The 21,785-nt window shown below is 46.0% G+C and overlaps 1 protein-coding gene across 2 annotated transcripts in view; it reads right to left on the bottom strand.

The window, feature by feature from the left end:
• SND1 (staphylococcal nuclease and tudor domain containing 1) overlaps positions 1–21,785 on the bottom strand; it is a 2,092,018-nt gene that overhangs the window by 1,976,790 nt on the left and 93,443 nt on the right. For both annotated transcript variants that reach the window (XM_078677758.1, XM_078677762.1), the window contains exons 4-5: positions 4,242–4,320; positions 2,138–2,298 (exon numbers count right to left, since the gene is read on the bottom strand). In XM_078677758.1, the coding sequence (XP_078533884.1) occupies positions 2,138–2,298; positions 4,242–4,320 (240 nt within the window). The remainder of the gene's footprint in view (positions 1–2,137; positions 2,299–4,241; positions 4,321–21,785) is intronic.

Below are 21,785 nucleotides of genomic sequence, written 5' to 3'. Positions count from 1 at the left end.
GCTACCATGAACAATGTCTCAGAACCCCTTACAAGGACGCGACATTCCACTGCAAGGTGAGTATGCAACAAGTGCTGTGAAGGGTGCAGGGTTACAATCAAACCAGCTTGAAGAGTTAAAGATTGTTTCTGATCCATACCTACCCACCAATACTATACAAACCATTCAGTCAGCACCTTCCACCCAAAGAGAAAAAAGAAGAAGGCTGTCTCATTAAAGCCTCAGAACCATCTTACCATACAAGTGCATAAAGTGGCAGCTTTTGGATTGAGCCCATGCTGGCAGCTGCCACGTATTGCGATCTTGGGCAGCTCAATGCAAAATAAGTCATGGGTGAAATTATTTTATTAATCTCGGCCACTCATAATTACGCTTTGGCTGTGTTCCGCTCCACTGATGTTGCCCACTGCCTCTGAAGACTGAAACCCGGCACTGCTCAAACAGTCCTACTTGCAATGCCTGGTCAAGACCACTGAACACAAGCAACCACAGACCAGTTCCAGCCTTGCTGGGTCTCACAGGTGTAATTCGAACTCTAGACACAGTGAGCAATCATTCCACTTCTGGTCATACGTGATGCATACCCCGGGGACAGATTCCTGGAGATGTAAACTGCAGGCTCCATTGATGAGCTCTTTGAATGATTTAGGTTAGGCAGCAATGCACACACTGTGGGAAGCGTTTTATTACATTTAAGACCAACTGGCATCCTTTCTTCAAGGCAGGTCACAAGCCGTCCATCTTTCAGGCTTTTCCTCTCCCTCCCGCCCAGTCACGTGTGGGGTGCCCCAAGGTTCTTCCCTTTCCCCCCTCCTTTTCAATCTCTACATCTATCCTCTTATTTTCTCTCTCCGCGAGCAGGGGGTCTCCGTGTATAACTACGCGGATGACCTCCAGCTCGTTTTCAATCTTTCCACCTCCTCGGATTCCCCTCCTTTTCTTAGCTCCACCTTAGTATTTATCTCGGAATGGATGAGCTCTAACCATCTCAAGCTCAATCCGGATAAGACGGAGCTTGTCCTCACGGGTGGCCCTTCCAATCCTTGGTCCCCGACTTATTGGCCCCCTTCCTTTGGCTCTCCCCCTTCACCGGTTTCCTCTGTTCGTACCTTGGGCATCAAGGTCAGTAATGACCTCACCATGCATGCCCAAGTCAGTTCTGTCGTTTCATCTTGTTTTTTATCCCTCAGTCTTATCCGGAAAGTATCCCGGTATTTCTCCACGGATGCTCTTAAATCCATAGTCATGGCCCTTATCACCTCCCGCCTTGACTATGGGAACGGCCTCTACGTGGGCATACCAGCTTTCGAAAGACGACGGCTACAGGCCATTCAAAATCAGGCAGCCCGCCTCATTTTCCACCTTCCCAAATCCTCTCACATCACGCCTGTACTTAAGTCCCTTCACTGGCTCCCTGTGCACTTTAGATCTTTCTTTAAATTGGCCTGCTTAGCCTTCCGGGCCTATTCTCACTCCGCCCCCCTTTTCATTGCTACCTTGATCACTCCTAATACCCCGGCTCGCACTCTACGTTCTTCCTCTCTATCCTTGCTCCAAGTACCCCGCTTCCGCAAATCCAGAACAGGGGGCACCCGGTTTTCGGTTCTTGCCCCCCAGTTCTGGAATAGTCTTCCCCTCTCCATTCGCTCCATTCCCACCTACTCCTCTTTTCGCAAAGCCCTGAAAACGTTTCTTTTTGCCCAGGCCTTCCCTTGTTAGCTCTCTCGGATGCTCCGTAGAGTCAGGCACCAGTTCTCAGCGCCAGGAAGCCGCTTGGCCACAGAGCGCTTTAGCAAGTCCCTTTTTCATTTCATTTCATTTGTTCCCTGCAGATCTTACAGAAGCTGCAGAGATTAACAGGTGACCACAAGGCATGGACTAAGGCCACAGCAAACTCCAACCCTTAGAAGTAGGACTCAGAATAGTGCATGCATGGAGACAATGCTTCCAACAATTTGAAGAGAGGGTAGATTAGGAACACTTAAACCAGACTGCTTCAAAGTATTGGGGAATCACATACTAAAACAAAAACAAACAATAAAATTGGATTGCCAATATTTAACCATGGGGTATTAGAATGGCAGAACAATGGTTGTGCTAAAACCCGCCCAGCTTTAAGAAGGCACCACATACTCACCATTGACTGGCTTCTGGTGCATAGAATCTACGAAGTGTCTAGGGTTTTCAATGACGTATTTAAGTTCTCGAATTGTCTGAGATCCGGTTCCTTCACTCCATAATCCTTTCTTTGCAACCTTGGCCTGGTCTTCGAGCTCGGAGAGTCTGTTCAGCTCCGGCCTGCAAGGGAAATAAACTATACTTACTAAAAGGCAGAAACGTTACACTCTAGAGGAGTCCGTTTGGAAACAAACAGTCATTGACAGATTTAGGTTCTATGTTCCTCTGTGTGGTTGCAGAGAAACCATGAATTGAAATGTTAAATCAGTGGACTCTTATTGTGTGCACCTTTAATATAACCCCCTCTGTGTTGAACAACAGTGAATTATTCAGGACTGCCCAAAGTTTGTGCTGGACTATGAACGAAGGAGCAATGCAGGATAGTCAGGATACATTTATATACAATATACCTAAACAGCTCTCATTTAGTAGGCAGTGGTTATCCTGACAATCTGGACAGGGTCCAGCCTTCGAGGACAAAGCCAGGCCACATCAACAAAGTTGTTTCAATCTCGTTTAATGGACCTCCCGGCATGCTTGAATTTGCCTTTTGCCTTAACAAGGATTTTTATTCGGCTTGAACTTTAATAACATTCAGTTGAACGGACTAAGGATTATGGATGATTGTTTATCCACAGCCAGTTCACCAGCGTTTGGTTATTCCTTCACGATGCTAAGCGGAGATGTGTCAGTGCTCTTTCTGTGGTCTCAAGTAACCCCCAGAAATGGTAGCGTCGTAAGCAGCTTAAGGGAAGGGTGTACATATACCTAAAATGCTAAGGGAAGCTATTTGTTATCTATCTCTTCTACTAGCAAGTGCAGTTAACGACAGTGACGCCGCCTGAAGGCCAGTCCCTCGTGAACTGTTATAAAATGCCAGCTTTTCTCCTAGATGCAGCAATTTGTCAAGCAATGTATTGATGCATCGAGCTGCTGATGCACACTACAGGGAAAAATAAAAAAATAACGTACTCTTTGATTGAACAGAGGCACTAAAGCACAGACCCGTGGGACGATCGTATATTACTTCTTCACGGGTTGGAGAAGAGTAACTATGCAAAAGACTGAAAGCAGTTCTCGTAGCAAGGTGCAACCCTCAAAGTAGTGATCAAATAATGGGGGGTCAAGGGTGGTTAATGAAATTAAGAATCAGCAAGAAATAAGTAGAATCGCCATTGAGTTGTTCATGTTTGAGCAGCTTTTATCTTCTGGCTACTCCAGTGTGCAAAATATGATTTTGCTACTGAAAAATAATCATTGTTAACATTACTACCCTACACAATTATTTCACAACATACATGTTGAGACACATGAACCCACAATTAAAAAGTTGCTCCAACTTAGCCTTTGACGGGATTTTGAAATGTCCTACATTCGGTGGTAAATGAGCTTGGTTTGATTTACCAAATGATCACAGGTTTAGATTTTCTAAGACAATATTTATGTTACATCTGTTTAGACACGGAACTGCTCCAGTCACTGTGGGAGCAATGGTCTCACACAAGTACCATTGTAAAAAGGCAAAACCGATGTGCATAAGATTGAGGATGCTAGGAGATTAGTTTATATCCGCTTCAAAATACCAAAACAGTTTAGGTGCTGGTAAGGATTCAGTACATCTGCACACTCAACAAGCACCTGGCTAATGTGGTACTCCTGAAAGGTGCAAGTAGGCACTCATTAAGGGTCCACATCCACATGCTGCCAACCAGCTCATCGGCCCAGCAGTTAAGCAGCCCTGGAGGACAGGACTGTGGTTACTCGATGACCATTTTATCCTTGGTCTCCCCAGCGACCTAATCTAGCGCTTGTAGACCACACTGCGCAATCAGAAGAACACCTATGTCTTGCCTAGTGTGAAGAGGCTGAAACTATTCAGATTTTCAATACTTTTCCTACAAGAAGCAGCACAATGTAGATACAAACGGGACCCCAGGTCATCTAGTTGCGCCATCATGCCTGCATGACTTCCTTGTGCCTCCCTCCGCTCATCACAAAAACAGGTGAAAAGACAAATAAACACACACAGACAATGTAAATGAAGTAAACCATGGAATACATACGATGAAACTCTCATGCCTTCTCTTCGTGTGGCCAAACCTTCTGCCACAAGGGATTCTGCGATATTTTCCCCTGTAGTGTCTGTAAAATAGCAAAACAAATAACTTCAGTGAGAAAGCCAAGCTCCTGGCGATGCAACCTTGCCTGTGAAGTACATGCTCTGCAAACAAACATGCCCCAATTGGAACACTCATAATACATTTCTGTTGCACTCTGTGCTGCGATCTGGGGACATAAGGCACTACGTGAAGCTCACTCAGAGCTACATTGATGCTGGTGGTTAGAGGAGGTGGACACCAGCACTCTTAAGGGATTGCAACATACATGTCACCAATGGACCGACCCAGAGCAAGAGAGTGAGAAAAGGGAGAAACAAGGGGGAAACAAGGGGGAAGAGAAACAATGGCAAGGGGAGAACGCAGGAATGGGAAAGAACATGCAAACCTGAGACAGAGACATGAAGAGTGGTGGTGGATAAAAGACGCATGAGGACGATTCAAGAATAGGCAGCCTTGATATATGGCAACATGGCTGAGGGACCGTAAGACACTTCAGGCCACTGCACTTTATTTGACAGAGGATGCACTGCAGGTTTGAAATCCATAGGAAGGCAGTGTGGAGAAGATTCCCCTTTGGAAACTCTACGACCTTTAGTGTGCTCATTCTCCTCACACACACACTGGTCTAACAATTCATAAGGCAAAGGATCACACGGAACTAATAGCTGTGCTCCACAAAATATTAACCAATGGGACTGTTGTGGAAAATCCAATGTACCAACCTGGTACTTTTTCAAATTCCTTTTAACCAAATCACCAAAAATAGTCATTCCAAATTGAAAATGGAAACTGTTGTAGCTTACTATATCCTCACAAACAGGAAACAAAAACATTAATATGGTACAGGAAAGACATTAATTAACATACAGAACAAATAGTTACAAAATGTACGAACATGCAGTGGCAAACTCATATTTGCCCCCCCCCTCCCCCATAAAAAAAAAAGCCATGTGTCACTATGCCTCCAAAAATTTACTTTGGTGGACTGTCAGCACAAAGTACAAATACACTGCTATGCTAGTAGGTATTAAATGGGAGACGTATGGTTTAATTTGCATCCCCAGATAAGAAAGGATGGCAAAAAAGCCTGTGTTTATTAGTGAGCAGCATCCATGGAGGTAACATCTGTGTAGAATAAAATAAACAGTCAGAGTGCTTCTTAACGCATGCAGCGCAAAAAATTACTTTGCAACACAGGTGGAAGTGGTCTAATGTAGACTCCATTGTTATCTGCCCACTGTAGTGGAGCGGTTATGCCAGCTTGGCAGTCCAGCTTAACAATGGGCAGCGGGACAGCTTTGCAAAAAAATCTAAAGGCACTAGGTACCGTGAAGAGGGTGCGTATGGGATGGATGACTGCAAAAAATGTGCAGCGTCTGACGTGTGGAGAAGCATTATGGACAAGCTTTGTGTTTAGAAGGGTGCAAAGGATGACTTGGGATCACCAGCTCCATGTAGAGAAGCATGAAATCCTACAGAAATTGTAATGTTTGCTCATTAAACCATGGCATTCCCAACTCGCTGGCTTAAACGGATTTAATTTTGCACATATTGATAATTAAAAGTTTAATATTTTTAGGTTAACGCACAACATTGTGTACTAGAGTGTGGAGCACAGATTTTAGTGACCTGTAATATAGCTTCTTACTTTATGCCACTCCAGCTCGACCATATCTTACTTTTTAAGACCCACTGATGCTCTGTGCTGCTAGCTGTAATGGGTTTGAAGTCTCTCGTTGGCGTAGTGCGTTACAAAATACTTCTTGGGGAAGTAAGCTTTCCTGGAAATGACAGGGCATACAGATAGCATCTTTAGTACAGAACCTACCCTCTTCGATTGCAATCATGTTTTGTCAGACACTGCCTGCACATAGATTTTACGGGGTGCCCAGACACCAGAAGGCTTGGTTGGAAGGTGCCAGCCCCTTTAGAGAAACCATGGTTGGCTTCAATGACCACATCAGTAAGGGTTTTCCGTCGGGAATTATCCTTTAAAACAACTTTTCAAAACATCATGTAAAACCTAAAAAAAACTCAATTTGAAGTAAAATGTCCTGCTTTTTAATCTACACAATCCTTATCCTTTAAGAAATACACATTAAAAACATTACAGACAGTATACTCCTCTTCAGACTGCAAAGGGTTGCTACGCTAGTCTGGGGCCAGGGTAGAGTGCCATCAGGTAGTCTTGTAAAGGAAAGCCAGTATTCGAGATGAGTCACTTTTCTTGCATTGCCCTTCTAGAGTCTTCTGTATGGAATAAATAGGCATATTAAAAATGAATGCTAGCCTGGAAGGTCCAGCAAAGGGTTAGCGCTGGGCTACAACCGTGGCCAGCACCTGCAGAGCCGGACTCTGAAGTCTGCAAGTGGCAACTGAGGAGGCACTGAAGAGCAGAAAGCTGCCCAAAGGATATAGGGCAGACAGATACTGGGAGAGAGGAGCAGGCCAACAGAAGTCCCCGTCAAAGATGATGCAGCGTATAAGTGCTTAGCTGGTCCATAAATACGCAAAGGATTCTTTTCTTATGCCATCTTGAAAAAAAGTATCTTTTCCTTCTACCCACCTTGCCACTTAAATAAAATTCATCACCAACTACAGCACACAGACTGAAAAACATTTTTGACGTCATCATATCTAGATAGGAGTTCATAAAGCCTATCCAAGTCATTACGGATTGGGGAAACTGGCCGACCAAAAGCCAAATGCTGCAACAATAAGGAACTTGGTAGACAAATGATTCACATTCATCAGCAGATCCTGGGGACCCCCCCAGCAGGTTATGTGCAGGGGCACATGCACTCACTGGCAAAGGGGGCCTGGCCCCACCCCTCACCGTTAGCTAGGGTAAAAGGCCTGCAGTAGAACAACAGGAATGACTGACTACCGGCAAGTCTAATACTAAGTCGGATTGTACTTTCAAGAGGTGTGGCAATGGTCTGAGTGACCACACATGGGGTTGCTACTATCAAGAGAGCAAAAGACACACACATGGACGGAATGCAGAACATATCAGTCACCCCTGGTCAAGAGATCTGGTTAAATCCATCATTCTTTGGATCACCAGGTCACCCCAGTTTAGATCCAGCCATAAGCAAATCAGTCTTGACCCTGCTCCTCATTGGAACACTCCAGCCCGAACTGCCAAGCCAGAAACAAGCATCCTAGGAACGGTTTTGGGGTTTCACCCCGCATCAGCCTGGCTCGCTTGAATCTAGTGGCACAGTAAGCCCGGGACTAGCAAGAGGCTATTTCGACAGGAATGGAGAGAGGTGTAGCTCTCCGTGCTGTTCTCCAAAAAGTGATACACTATGTCTTAAACCAAGGACTTGCTATCAAAGATACATGGCTTAAGTGTAAGTTTTTGCTGCACTCTACAGCAGAACACTACACTACATCAGGGTGGGAATGGCCTTATGGGAAAGCACGCAGTGCCTGATGGGCTGCTCTGACTGATCAGGGCGTGGGGCGATTTTTTTTAGCTGGTTGTGTGCCTGTTTAATGGCCAAGTAGGCTGGGTTTGTAATGCCGATTTCCCTGATGTTACTACAAAAATGCTTGCAGCAAACACAAATACACAGTCTCCCACACCTTACAAAATACCCATAGAGCGTGTCTTTACACGTTCAAAAGTGGCCAGATAGGCAAACATTGGTCAATGTTTTCGCAAATGGAGGCAACTTTAATGTTGGTTCTCGGACACTTTTTTGTTCAAGTTCGACCCTGGACTACATGCCTTCCATCTCTCGGTACCGTACAGTCTAAATTAAGAAATATTCGTGTAAGGCACGGTTGATGCAAGATGTACTGGCTGTGAACAACGCACGAGCTGCCCCTACTGCTGCGCATCTTAACACCGAGCAATCAACATCTCTACTAACACCGAGGCATCCATCTAAGGAACAGTTCTCTGTTGAAGCAGCAGGTGCCGCTGTAACCTACAGTGTACATTATACATCATGCTGTCAGACCTGCTCCTACGAGCAGCCAAGCAGATCAAGATCCGCAGCTTGAACGCAGAGTCCGAGTTGGAAAAGACAGGCTCACACAAGACGTGTCAGAAGGCGAAGTGTAGTGTTCACCAAAAGGAAGACCCGAACACAGGGTGGTGAACTCCAAATGCCATTTATTTTAAAGCATACACTGCCGTGACCTCAGCCACAGCCTCTCGAACTCCTGTCGCCTCAGAGTGTCCCCGGCGCTCGCCTTGGAACGCTGGTCGCGGTGGCATTCTAAGTGATGTCACCGCGAGCAGCACCATCACATGCGGAGCCGCCGGGGGAGGCAGAGAGAGGGAGATACCACACATCCCCCTTCCCCGCAGAAACAGAAAACATTAGGTAGAACCAAAAACAGGAACCTGAAATATAGGAAAGGCTTACAGCTTACATTAGGCAGCAATGTCATAGGTTACATCATTACATATTGGTTGAAATGCCTGGGAGGTCTGATCACTCTCCTGTTAGACCTGAGACCTGGGAGAGGGACGCCTGACGGCCTCCTACTTGCGAAACCGCTATCCTGACTAGGACCACTCTCCCTCCCCCTTGCACCTTCAAGGCCTTCTGCTGGAGGGTGGTACTTTACAACCCTCCCCAGGTTCCATATTTTCCCTTCTTGGGTTTTGACTGCATTCTTGAAAAGTTTTGTGATCTTGGTGGGACTGCTGTAGTCTGACCAGCATGCCTTCCCTGTGGGAGCTCTGATTTTGATGTCATCTCCTACTTTGAAACCAACCTCCCGTGTGGCCTTGCGTTGGTCGTAACCTTCCTTTCTCACCTTCATGGCTTGTTCTTGCCTCCTCAGACTGTCCCTTTCTCTGGCTCGGTCCGACCACCCCTTGTGCCATTCCATCCACCCCGGGGTAAGCTTAGTGTTTGGTGTCCTTGCGCGGAGCAGTTCGAACGGGGTGACGCCTGTCGACTGATGCGGCGTGAACCTGTATGCCTCCAGACGCCTCCACACCTCCTCTTTCCAACTTATGCCATTGGCCTTGGCCAGCTGGATGCTCTCCTTGATGGTTTTATTAAAACGCTCGACCATGCCATTGGTTTCTGGGTGGTACAAAGCGCATCGCTTATGTCTGATGCCTCTTTCACTCAGGAAGTCCTCCATCTCTTTCGAGCATAGTTGCACCCCGTTGTCGGTGAGGATGTTGCTGGGGAGCCCCTCACGGATAAATACTTCCTGCAAAAATCCGATGACGGTTTTAGTTGTGACTTCATTGACGAGTTTTATTTCCGGCCAACGAGAGTACAGATCCACGAGCACCAAGATGTAAGGTGTCCGCAGTTCCCCGGACAACGGGCCCAAAATGTCCAAAGCCAACTCGTCCCAAGGTCCAGACGGGGGCGGCCTACACACCATGGGTGGTGTCTGTTGCTTCAAGACCTTGTCACTATTGCAGCACGGGATGCACCCCCTGATTCTTCTTTCCGTGATCAGGTCCATGTTCGGCCACCAATAGCTCTCCCTGAGTCTTTGCTTGGTTTTAGTGATTCCCAAGTGCCCTTCGTGAGCTATCTCGACCAGGTCGTCTCTCACACTAGCTGGTGGGACAAGTCTAGTTCCCCTGAACAGGCATCCATCGACAATGGTTAACTCATCCTTTACAGCCTGGAAGGGCCGCAGGTCTTCAACACGTTTGTCCTCGTGCTTCCATCCGCCTCTCACCCTTCTGCAAACTTCTTCCATGGTCTTGTCCTCATCTTGTGCCTTTCTCCACGTTTCTTCACCCAACGCCTTCTGGATGGTGCAGACATTCTCAACCATGAATCCTTCTTCATCTTCATCTGTTTCGTCTCGTATTTCACTCGCTTCTTTTTCACTGACAAGCCTGGACAGACAGTCGGCTGCAAGGTTTTGTGTTCCCGGAACATACTCGACATTGAAGGTGTACTCCTGGAGACTGACCACCCAACGCCTTATCCTACTGGAGATGGCATCCAAACCCTTCTTGCTGAACACTTCTACCAACGGTTTGTGGTCGGTTGGGAGGGTGAACTGCGTACCCCACAGGAAGTCTCTGAATTTGCCTACTGCCCAGGATACCGCCAGTGCTTCCTTCTCAATGACCGAGTAGTTGTTTTCAGATTTTTGGAGTGACCTTGAGGCGAAGGCCACCGTTTCTTCTCCTTCCACACCTTTCTGGGTGAGAACCGCTCCCAACCCTTTTGCACTTGCATCAGTGGTGAGGATCGTTGTCCGGCCGGGAATGTAGGACTTCAAACTAGGGGCTTCTGCAAGAGCTCTCCTTACATCCTCGAATTCGCTCTGGCAGTCTTGGCTCCATTTGAACTCGCTTTCTTTCTTCAGTAACCGCCTGATGGCGTAAGTCCTGCCAGCTAGGTTTCTGATGAACTTGCCATAAAACTCCAGCATCCCCATGAATGATTTGATCTCGTCTTTGTTCTTGGGTGGCGACAAATTCACAATGGTGTCTTGAAGCTCGACCTTAGGACGTATGCCTCCTGCTGTAATCTTGTGACCCAGGAAATCCAACTCGGCACAGCTAAAAACGCATTTGTCCTTCTTCACGGTAAGACCCTGGGACAAAAACCTCCTCAGTACACATCTAAGTCTCTGATCGTGCTCAACTTGGTTTTTTGCGAACACCAGTACGTCATCCTGGTAGCACATGACGCCCGGGATGCCATTTAGGATGTTGCCCATGATTCTTTGAAAGACAGCAGCCGCCGAGACTAGGCCGAAAGGCATCCTCTTAAACTTGTAAGCGCCCATGGGTGTCACAAAAGCAGTGAGTTCTTGAGACTCCTCGTGAAGTTTTATCTGGAAATAGGCCGAGGTGAGATCGAGGGTGGAAAACACCTTGGCACCCTCAAGCATGCTCATCATTTGGGTGATGTTCGGCAAGGGGTATCGGTCAACGACGACCTCTTTGTTGAGTGCCCTCAAATCAATGCAGAGCCGGACTGACCCATCCTTTTTCTTCGCTGCCACGATGGGCGCCAACCATTCGGTCGCTTCTACAGGTTCGATAACTCCTGCCTTGCACAGTTTTTCCAGCTCAGATCTGACCTCCTCCTGAATAGCTATGGGGAGTCTTCTGACTTTTGCTACAACGGGCTTGGCATCCTTCTTCAATTTGATTTTGTGGCAGTAGTTCTTCAAACACCCAAGCCCTTCTCCGAATACTTCTTCAAATTCTCTTGTGAAATTAGCCTCACCCTCCTGTATCTCCTGTATCAAAATTTGGGGATTACTGTTGGGATTGAGGTACACCCCTAACCCCTTTTGTGCACGCCACCCTAAAATGTTATCACCTACCGTGGACACATATACCTTTGAGATAGTAGACCTGTTTCTGTACTCGATCTTGCTTAGGAAGTACCCTTTCATGGAGATGGGGCGCCCCGCATACCCTCCTGGTCTCAGGTCTAACCTCCTCAAGATTATTCTGCCTTTAGACACACGTGAGAACTCATTTGCATTAATGATAGTTATACGAGAACAAGAGTCAAACAATGCGTCTATCTCAACATTCCCAACTTTTATGGTGTCCTTGGGACTTTCAACTTGTTCCACTTCTACCTGTGCTGTAACTTCTTCACACAAGGGGTTTCTGGGACCTGGCGCCTTCAACTCTTGTATTTGCACCACAAATTCGTCGCTCACCACATTTGTTCTGTCCCTACTCTGCCTACTGGCCCCCTGCCCACTCTTGCAGTATTGCTTAAAATGGCCCTTCTTACCACACTTGTTACACGTGAACCTGAGGGCGGGACACTCCTTGTCGTTGGCCAGGTGCCCTTGCTTTCCACACCTGTAGCAGGTACCCTTGTAAGACCCTCCCGGCCTGCCTTCCTTCTGCTCCTTGCCCACTGCCTTCTGACCTCTAACTACCGACACAGTCTCGCTTTCAGTCACTACCTCACTGACATTGGTCCTTTCGTCATTCTTCTTCTCCCCTGCATCTTGCTTAATCTCCTTGACGCACTGTAACATGTGCTCAACCTGCTTAGCTATGATTAGGACCTCTCTCAAAGGTGGGTCATCCTTAAGCCATAGCTCCTCACGTACACGCTCCATCCTGCAGGTCAAAACAAACTGGTCCCTTATCCTCTCCTCGCTTGCTCCCCCAAACTTGCACGTTGCAGCTAACTTCCTCAACTCAGACACAAAATCTTCTATAGACTCCCCCTCCTTTTGTGCCCTCTTGCCAAAATGGTACCTCTCCATTATGGTGCTGGTCTTGGGGAGGTAGTGCAAATCTAACTTCTTGAGACTAATTTCAAATTCATTCAGACCTCTTGCCTCCTGTGCCCCTAACTCCGGCAGATGGTCCAGGACTTCCCCTCCCTCAGCGCCCAAATAATAGGCTAGTAATGCAACCTTCCTTTCAAGACCTAAGTTGGGCCCACAAACAGTAGCGTAATTGAGGAACACCTTTTTCCATTTTTTCCACAGGATGGTGGGATCTCCTGGGCTAGACAAAAAGAAAGGTGGAGGGGTCACACTTTGCATATTTAATTCACAATCAGCAGAGGGAAACTTTTATACTTAAAAATGCACCTACCCTCCGTATAACTAACAGCGTACAGTGGGAACCTGAAGGTAGGCCAATTAACAGTGACTACAGAGAAGGGTGAGCTACCAGTGAGAACCTTACACAGGAGAGGAAGTGCCTAACCAACCCTGCGCACAACTCCAATTTCTAACTCACATATGCAGAAAGATAAAATCTGCCCCTCGAAAATTCAATAATATGCTGTAAAGTTCTGAGACAGTGATGTTTCCTTTGTGCAAAATGTCAGGACAGTACTCCAATCAACAAGGTCTCATGCTCAACTGATGTTTTTCCACTGTACACACTGCGCTGCCAACTGCCCCACAGTCATGCAGGCAAGAGGCTAGGATTATTCTGACAAAGAACCCTGTCCTGCTGCGCTCGTAGGCTCCTCTCCCTTTCCACGTCGCGCTCCCAAGGTCTCTGGGTGTTTTACCACGTTCTTCACAGCAGCCAAAGCCCCTTCTTCTTCCTCGCAGCGCTGGTAAATACGCGTCAATGACAATCCAAACTGCTTCGTTACAGGAGAGCACTTCAGTTCCTATACTCCTCACTTCATACGCTGCCCAGTGAGAACTTCCCTTATCAGTATGCCAAGTGTCACACTCCACTATGAGGGTACATCAAAGAAGGCAAGGCTAATACTCGCCCCAATGGCGACAACATGCAACGCTGCCCTAGTGAGATGTCAAAAGTCACATTAGGTCGCACAACACGAGGGCGGAAGACCGGAGTCAGAAAGGATTTCACACGCCCCTGTGGTGTTTATGCCAACCGCTTGTTAAATAGCGTGTAGGTGGGGGACGCGCGATCACAGCCTTTACTTCAGAGAGAAAGAAAAATGTGACAGGAGGCTCGTGCGGAGCTTGCGCCAATGTCTTAAACAGTTCCTTTAGGGATAATTTCCTCCCCGTCAGCCAGGCTGATGTACATTAAATTCTTGTCAGTTTCAGCACGTATGAATGCTGCGCTAGAGTAAGGCAGACCTTCGAAGTGCTGCTAGGGTGCGCGCTGAGGCACGAAAGGAAGTCACCTTACTTTGTTTGCAGGTCAGAGCAGTTCTCTCGGGTCTCCGTTATTCGTCACTTAGACTGGAGGCTCACAACGACGCCTGCTTCCATTCAAGATTCTCAGCTGTGAACCTTGGTCCTTCGTTTCAGCAGCTGCAGTCCCGATCACCTTCCTTTGCGTGTTGAGGTCACGGGCTTTTAACCCTCGTCGCCAGTGTAGTGTTCACCAAAAGGAAGACCCGAACACAGGGTGGTGAACTCCAAATGCCATTTATTTTAAAGCATACACTGCCGTGACCTCAGCCACAGCCTCTCGAACTCCTGTCGCCTCAGAGTGTCCCCGGCGCTCGCCTTGGAACGCTGGTCGCGGTGGCATTCTAAGTGATGTCACCGCGAGCAGCACCATCACATGCGGAGCCGCCGGGGGAGGCAGAGAGAGGGAGATACCACACGAAGCTTGGCGCAGGAATGCAGTGTCCGCTCCCAGACTCCAGTGTCCACCGCAGAGTGTGCAAACAGTGGTGGTCATTAAGCCCTGTAATCAGGGCCGAGCTCCACTCCATGCCTGGATCAGGTCATGGTAGATGGGAGCTTGTGGATTTTTTCAACTCCTCAATTATGTGCTTTAGAGCTCCATTGCAGACGCCCCGTTTAACACATCTTTCATCGGACTTACACATTTTACTGGAAGCTCGACATTAAAAAAATAAGTAGGATTTTTTTCTTTTAACACACGAAATACACCCGACCTTTCGAACTCAACCTTGTAAAATTTTCATGCTGAAAACAATTCACAAAAGCATTGTTCGCTGGTAAGTATTTCCCACGGGTTTTTGTGCAGAGAAACGCCAGCATCAATGAAATGTTGGGCAGTGACACGCTGCCTGACGCTACTGAAGAAAACGCTAGCGTGCACATTTGCAAAATACCGCTAGATGGCGATGACTCGCAGCAAACATGTCTCTCGCACGAGGTCTGTGGCTTTGGGCAGAATTTAACTCCATCGCTAAGAACGGATCAGTGGTGCACTGACAAGGGACATTCTGAGAAGTTAGAAACAAACGGTAAGCTAATACAGAACTTCAACAGAGCTAAACTAAAGCGGAATAACAGGTTTCCAATACAACTATGGCACGCTAAAACAGTTTTAGGCTGTCTTTCAAAGACAGTCTGTCCGGAATGGACACAGCAACAAAAGGCTACAATAACTACAGTATTTTAAGGTAACGTTCTTGATTCCCCCTTAACACCACCATTGCAAGTGGATAACTGTACACCTCAGTCCAAAGAAACAGAACACCAGTGCTTCACGCACCACAAGGGCTGCAAGGAGCACAACATTTGCGCCTGGTGCATTGGCTTCGGAGCTATCCAAGGCCTGACGTGTTATTCTTTCATGTAAGAATAAGACCATTGGTGGAATAGCATTCTCAGAGCACAGGGTGAAACTCCAACTCCTCGCCAGCTAAGATATTAAGTATGCAAGACCACTTTAAGTTCAGGAAGGAAGCAAAGAATCTATGTATCTTTCTCTGCCCCATGCCGAGAAAGATACAGAACCAACTTTGGCATGGTGGCATCACAAATGACCAACACTCCGCACAAAAGTGCTACAAAAAAGCCAAGGGGCTACCACAATTGACATTTAACACAACCAACTGTAATACGTGTGGACCTAGACGACACATCTACCTCTCTTAGCAATCCTGAAGAAAGCAATCTATCCTGACTGCAGGACAGGTTCGGGCTGTAGAACAATCACCCATAACCAAAAACCAGTAGGAGATGTTCATGCTTTCAAGCAACCACCAGCAACCCAACTTTTATAGTATCAAGATGTGTCCGATGCCAACAAAAAACATGCGAGCAAAGCGTGCTTGCAGAAATTTATGGCACAGCAGTTAAGCGCATAAATGCTTATATTCTACTTCTATAGATACTGCTCATTGCTTGGCCAACGCCAATGATTTGTGTTTGATGGGGTTAGTTATAAAAAGGTACGTAATAATTGTTGATACTTTAGCTTCATCTTGGGAGCCACCTTTATATAGATTAACAGCAATTTGCAGCAACATAGCTTGTGCCAGTCAAAGGCTTTAATTTGAACAGAAATAGCTGCCTTTGGAACGCCTTTTTTAGAGAGCTGTAAAAGATGTCTCTGTATATACTATACCAAAGCAAAGTATAGGGTGCACAGAGTCCAGGGAGTCAAAAGGGGTATAGCAGAGGCTAAATTAGTTAAGTAGTAACAGCTCTCTTTGTGGTAATGTGGGTGAGCAGTTAGGCTTATCCAGAGGGTGTTTTAAGCTTTTATTGTATTCACTCAATCAAGGACTGATACACACACTCAGACAGAATCTAGACCAATTAGGAAAGTATAAAAACATATTTATGTTTTATTTTAGAACTAAGCAGGGACTTGGCATAGGTGAGTAAGACACTTTCAAAATGCAAGACTGTTCAAGGTAATGCAGTTGTGCTTGAAATTACAATGATTACAGGTTTGAATAATTAAATACAGTTTGTGTCAACAGTAAATACTTTTAGATTACTTTTGAGTTACTTTGGATTACTTGGAATACTGAGGGTAGTATGCCTAGATACCACACCCTAAAATTTCTACATACAAGGTAAGTACTAATTTTGATACTTTGAAATTGAATTCACTTTTCTCCATAAATTAGCAGTTCCACACTTAAAACTATTTATTTTAGGCACAAAATCTTATAGGATGTGTTCCTATGGGAAAAAATGTTTTATCAGTTTTGGAGGTAAGTACTCTACTCACAAGGGTGAGCCATGGTGGGTTAGGACCAAGGTTCCTCAAGGTCAAGGGGGGGGGGGACTCAAAGTACACTACCAGCGGCACTGGGGCAGCCGGGTGCAGAATGCAGGGGCCCAATGTTAGCCAATGGGGCTTAGGGGGATTTTGGTTAGGGTCTGCTGATGAGCAGACCACTCTGTTGTGGGAGCCAAGTTCCTGGAGTTAAGGCCAGCACTGCTTGGGCCAACGACCAGCACAGGAGCTGCACCAAAAGCGGCACTTGGGTGTCTGGGTGCAGAACTTACATCAGAGACCCTGTGCTTTCCAATGGAGACCTTCGATTTTGGAAAGATGCTGCAGGTTCGGGCAGGGAGACTTCCTGAAGGCGACCACTGGCTGGAGAGGTAAATTGGGATCTTGGTGGAAGCCTGGACACCGTTGGTTGGGCCACCTAAGGCCGTGTGGCATCGGATGCAGGGGTGTCTTCTGGTGTCAGGTTTTTCTTACCAGCTCCGGTCGCGGGGACCCTTCAGGTTGAGGCTGCAGGAGTCGTGCAGGAGAGGTCAAGGATCAACAGATCCCAGGTCAGGATCACTGGGGAGACCTCCTTGGGATGTTGGCTGTGTGCGTCGGGTGCAGAGTGGTGCAGTATCACAGAGTCGACAATCTGGATTCTAGAGGGGAGTCCTTGGTTCAGCATTGCAGCTGTGCAGCGATATGATAGGATATAATTGATGTACGATATGCCTTAAAATCAGGCACTGCTAGTTCCCCGTGTCACCAGACGTTGCACGTCTATTTGAAGTCACTCAGTACCCCTGGGTGAAAAACGTTACCCATTTATATTTCTATATTTTATGCACTGCTGATAAACAAGTATTGTATAAGAATAAGCAAAAACAGAAAAGTAAGTCTTGTTTCGAAAGAACTTAATCAGTAGCACAAAACAAGGATCTATACAGAAACCAGCCCCTGTTGTGAAAGGGTGATCTATAGCTCACAGGTTGCACACAAACACATTCTAAAATACCCATACATATTAACCAAGTACACTCCTAATTCCATTGGATCGTGGGTATTTTTGGTAAGCATAAACGAAACCAACATAACAAGTAAGAACATAAGCATTTACTTCAAGGTTGAGTTTTCAAACCCAGACATTTATTGGGACTGGGTGGAGAATCGAGCTGGCGGTATATTACTTTCTGAACCGGACAAGTACCATTATGGCAGTGATTCATCAAAGTCTAGTGCAACTGGAAGAAATAAAGGCAACTAAATGCATCAGCTATCTACTTCATAACCACAAGTCTGATGGCAGGACTTTCAGGCAGCTTTCACTACATTTACAAGTACCAATGAAATATTAAAATGGTTTGTGTTGTGGCTCTGCAGGTGGCAATCAGTTAAGCTGAATGATTGAATGGCCTTGTGGGTGTAGCGCAATCACCAGGTGATGATTTTATACTTGTGGCAGGGGGAATGTTAAAACAGATGGCGAAGGTCTGACTGCTGGCAGAAGTGAGACAGGCGCCAGCATTTCAGAGAGCTTCAATGCAAAGTCTCATATGGGCTGTGAGGTAATCAGCACTCCGAGGATAATCAATATCTGATGGGCGGTTGGGTGCTCCAAATCAGCACCAGCCCTGAACAGTTGCAGCCCTGATTCACCAAAAATCTGAACTAGTTAGAAACTGCCCCCGCAAACAGACAATCTTATAACTTTGGGGAAGCCAAACTCCAATAATTTATTGAACCCCAATATTTGTATTCACCCCAATTTTTCCATCATGTAATCTGACTCCGTAATTCTCATCGATCTAGCAACCTGAGACACCACCCTCCTCAATATTAGGCTCACTCATTAACAGCGTAAAACTCCTATAAGAGCTGGGGCCAATCAACTGAGTTCTGGATCAATAATTTGTTTAAAGATTTATTCCAGAATTGCGAATATAAATACAGAAACATGCATAGTTTGTCATGAAAGCTCAGATACAGAACAAAAAAACCATAGCAAAAATCCCTATTCAAGCAGTTACATCTCTCCAGATTATAAGTGTCAAACTCCTAACGAGTACTGAGGGCATTCTAAGGGAGGAGAAAGTCTCAAAATAATCTGGCAGTCTCTGGAGGAAAATTAGAAGTCGCCTCAACCTTCAAACTATTGTTTTTAATATATAAACAGTTAGCAGAACGGCAGATTCAGCATGCCATGATCATAGTTAGGTCGCATTGGAAAATCAAAAGCAGCTTTGTAATAATGAAAACTTCGCACAAACCAGTTTAAGGCAAAAGCAAATATTCTGCTGGCTTCCTCAGCAACAGGATTTAGGAGATGTACAGCATAATATGAAACGTATCTCAAACAAAAGCTCATAGAATTGTTCTTCTGCAGGACAACATCACAACTTTGCCGGAAAACGTTCAAAATGATATACAGGGTACATAGTGGAAAGTTTCACTCACAAACACGCTTTCCAAAATAAACAGAATTTACTTCACAGCAGACTGTGCTCTGTAAAAACCGAGTAGAGAAGACTTGCAGCGGGTCTAATTGGGAGAGGGGACTGAGCAGAGCAGCAAGATGAGCAGAACATCAGAAAATCCATCCAGTCTATTCAAATGGAGTCTCGCACGAAAATGTGACAACTAACACCTCCAACCCACCTTAAGTCGTGTCAACTGCATCTTCATTAGTTCACTCAGATACGACCATATGCATTAAAATCACCAATTAGTACAAATAATTTCTCATTCAAATTCGCACATAGGAGCAGCGCTCTTGAAGTTTTTTCCTATCTCACTAAAGCACATTTTCTGCTGTATAGCATCTGTTGAGCTGCAGCAGTGCGGTAGCTTACTCAGACTAACACTGATGCAGCAAAAGGGACCTTCAATGGACCTTGTGCGACAGCCTCCAGCAGGACTCTGCTGCAACAGGGACGGCTCCCCCCAGCCACCTCTGCCTGAAAACCGTAAGCCCAACTCAACCAGAAACTAAGGACCTCAATTGAAAAGTCACCAAAAACACTTCTACACCGAATCCTCCACACTGAGGAATTCATGAGAAATGTAAAAAGGGAAGCAACATTAAAACAAGAGAGTATAAATCCAAACAATTTAACAGGTATATATCAAACTTGCCCATGCCTGGTATCGCTCCCGCTGTAAATTTGCAACACACCCATTCCAGTGGCAGAATGGAGTGAACTTGGTTAGCTCAGTGCAGGGCGTCTCGAGTCCGATGCCTTCACGTTCATATTTTTCATTCATGTGGCAGGGTATTGACCTTTTGGTACACTTCCATGTAAAGCATGGGATTACTGCAGATCACGGTAATTGAGTTACCATGGATTTTCAATTTCATTTCCCATTACCGGGGGCATGTTCTGAAGCAGCAACATGAATGTGGATGAACTACCTACCTGCAGCATATAGGTCTCAAACAGGTTAAGTGCATCAGCGGACAGCAAAGGCTAGGCATGCTGTGGTCAGAGCTTTGACAAACGGACTACTAGCACCGTTTTAGTTTAATTCCAAAAGGAACATATGCCCCTTGGTTTTGGACAGCAATTCAGTAATGGGGTGTACTAGCCATTATCATGCTTGTCCCACTAAACCCGGTTTAATATGCAGTTGCTTGCAGGCCCGCATTCTCCACTGCAGACACACTGTTTATTGTCAGACTGCACCCAGTATTCATGCAAACGTCATTTGAGTTTTGATCGGATGTAGTGAGCACCTAAACTAAAGCTCATTTCCTTGACATACGAAACGCACAGGCTAAATTTCCAAGAAGATTGTGAGATTTAATTAACATTCAAGCTCGAGTCCGTCGATCATTCTACTGAGGTTAGTATATGTGTGACTTGGATACTTTTTGGCATCGCCGACTTTTACTTAAACACATTTTACATGCAACTAATGTGACTTGTCAGTTGAAACAAATGGTCAGCGGCCATGAGAAATGGATAAATGAAGAGGAGATAATTGGGATGTTTGCTTCCCAGGCAGGAAGCGTGGACATTACCAAAAAGTTAACTAAAGTGGTACTCCTTGTACAGGCGAAAGAACTCTGGGCCTCCCAGGAAATCTGGAGCGGAAGAGTAAGAAGGAAGGAAGACTGGTATCTTGCGATTATAAAGCATGTGGGAGCCTTGGGCACTGGCAGGAAGTTGAGCAGCCAGGGCATGCCAGGTTGAGGTGCATGAGAGGGGGTGCAGGAAACGAGGTCAAGTATAAATTACAAATAAAAAGCAGCTTAAACAGGTCTTGCAGAGAGGAATAGGAACTTATGCAGTGGCTTAAAGGGAAGTAAGAACAAGCATTTACAATGCAACGGTTTCGCCTTTGTAAAAGTTAGAGCTATTGCCATTGTAAATGACAAATTTTTTATTTATGTGTTGGTTTTGAAAACAGATAAATTAATGGCTTTGTCATTTACAATGCCAATAGCTTAATCTCTGACCTACGCCGATTATGATTATTATTATTATTTAGAAGTTTATTAAGCGCACAGCTACCTCCGACGGGGGTGTCCCGGCGCTGAAGACAACATCTAGTGAGGTTCAGTGAAGTTCAGGGTGATAAAGGATGGGCTAGATCAAGGAGAAGAGCCAGGTCTTAAGTTTCTTTCGAAACAGAGGCTCTGAAGTCAGAAATCTCAGTTCCAATGGCAGATGATTCCACAATCTGGAGGTGGCCACTGCAAAGGCCCTTCCTCCCGTACGCGCTAGACGAAAACGGGGGCAGAGCATTAGGCGAAGATGGTTAGATCTGAGATTCCGAGATGCTTGTGAGATCTTCAGTCTGTGCCTCAGATAGGCGGGGCCTCGACCATTAAGAGCTCTAAAAGCAAGGGTCAGGGATTTTAACTGAATACGTAGTCTCACTGGGAGCCAATGGAGTTTGATCAGGTGAGGTGAAATGGAATGACGGTAGGGAACATTACAGATCAACCTGGCCGCTGAGTTCTGTACTGTCTGCAATCGATTAATAAGATACGCCGGAGCTCCAACGTACAGACTATTTGCGTAGTCCAAATGTGATGTTATGAGGGCGTGGACTACTGTCTTGCGTGAATCTAATGGTAGGAAAGGGATGATTTTTTTGATCATACGGAGCTTTCCAAAACAAGACGCTGTAACTTTGTTAATTTGGGTTTTGCAGGAGAGGGCAGTGTC

Source organism: Lissotriton helveticus, chromosome 1_1 (genome assembly GCF_964261635.1).
Source record: "Lissotriton helveticus chromosome 1_1, aLisHel1.1, whole genome shotgun sequence".
In the NCBI taxonomy this organism is placed as follows: domain Eukaryota; kingdom Metazoa; phylum Chordata; class Amphibia; order Caudata; family Salamandridae; genus Lissotriton; species Lissotriton helveticus.
The sequence above is the reverse complement of the archived record's forward strand: the minus strand, read 5'-3'. Positions and strand labels throughout refer to the sequence as shown.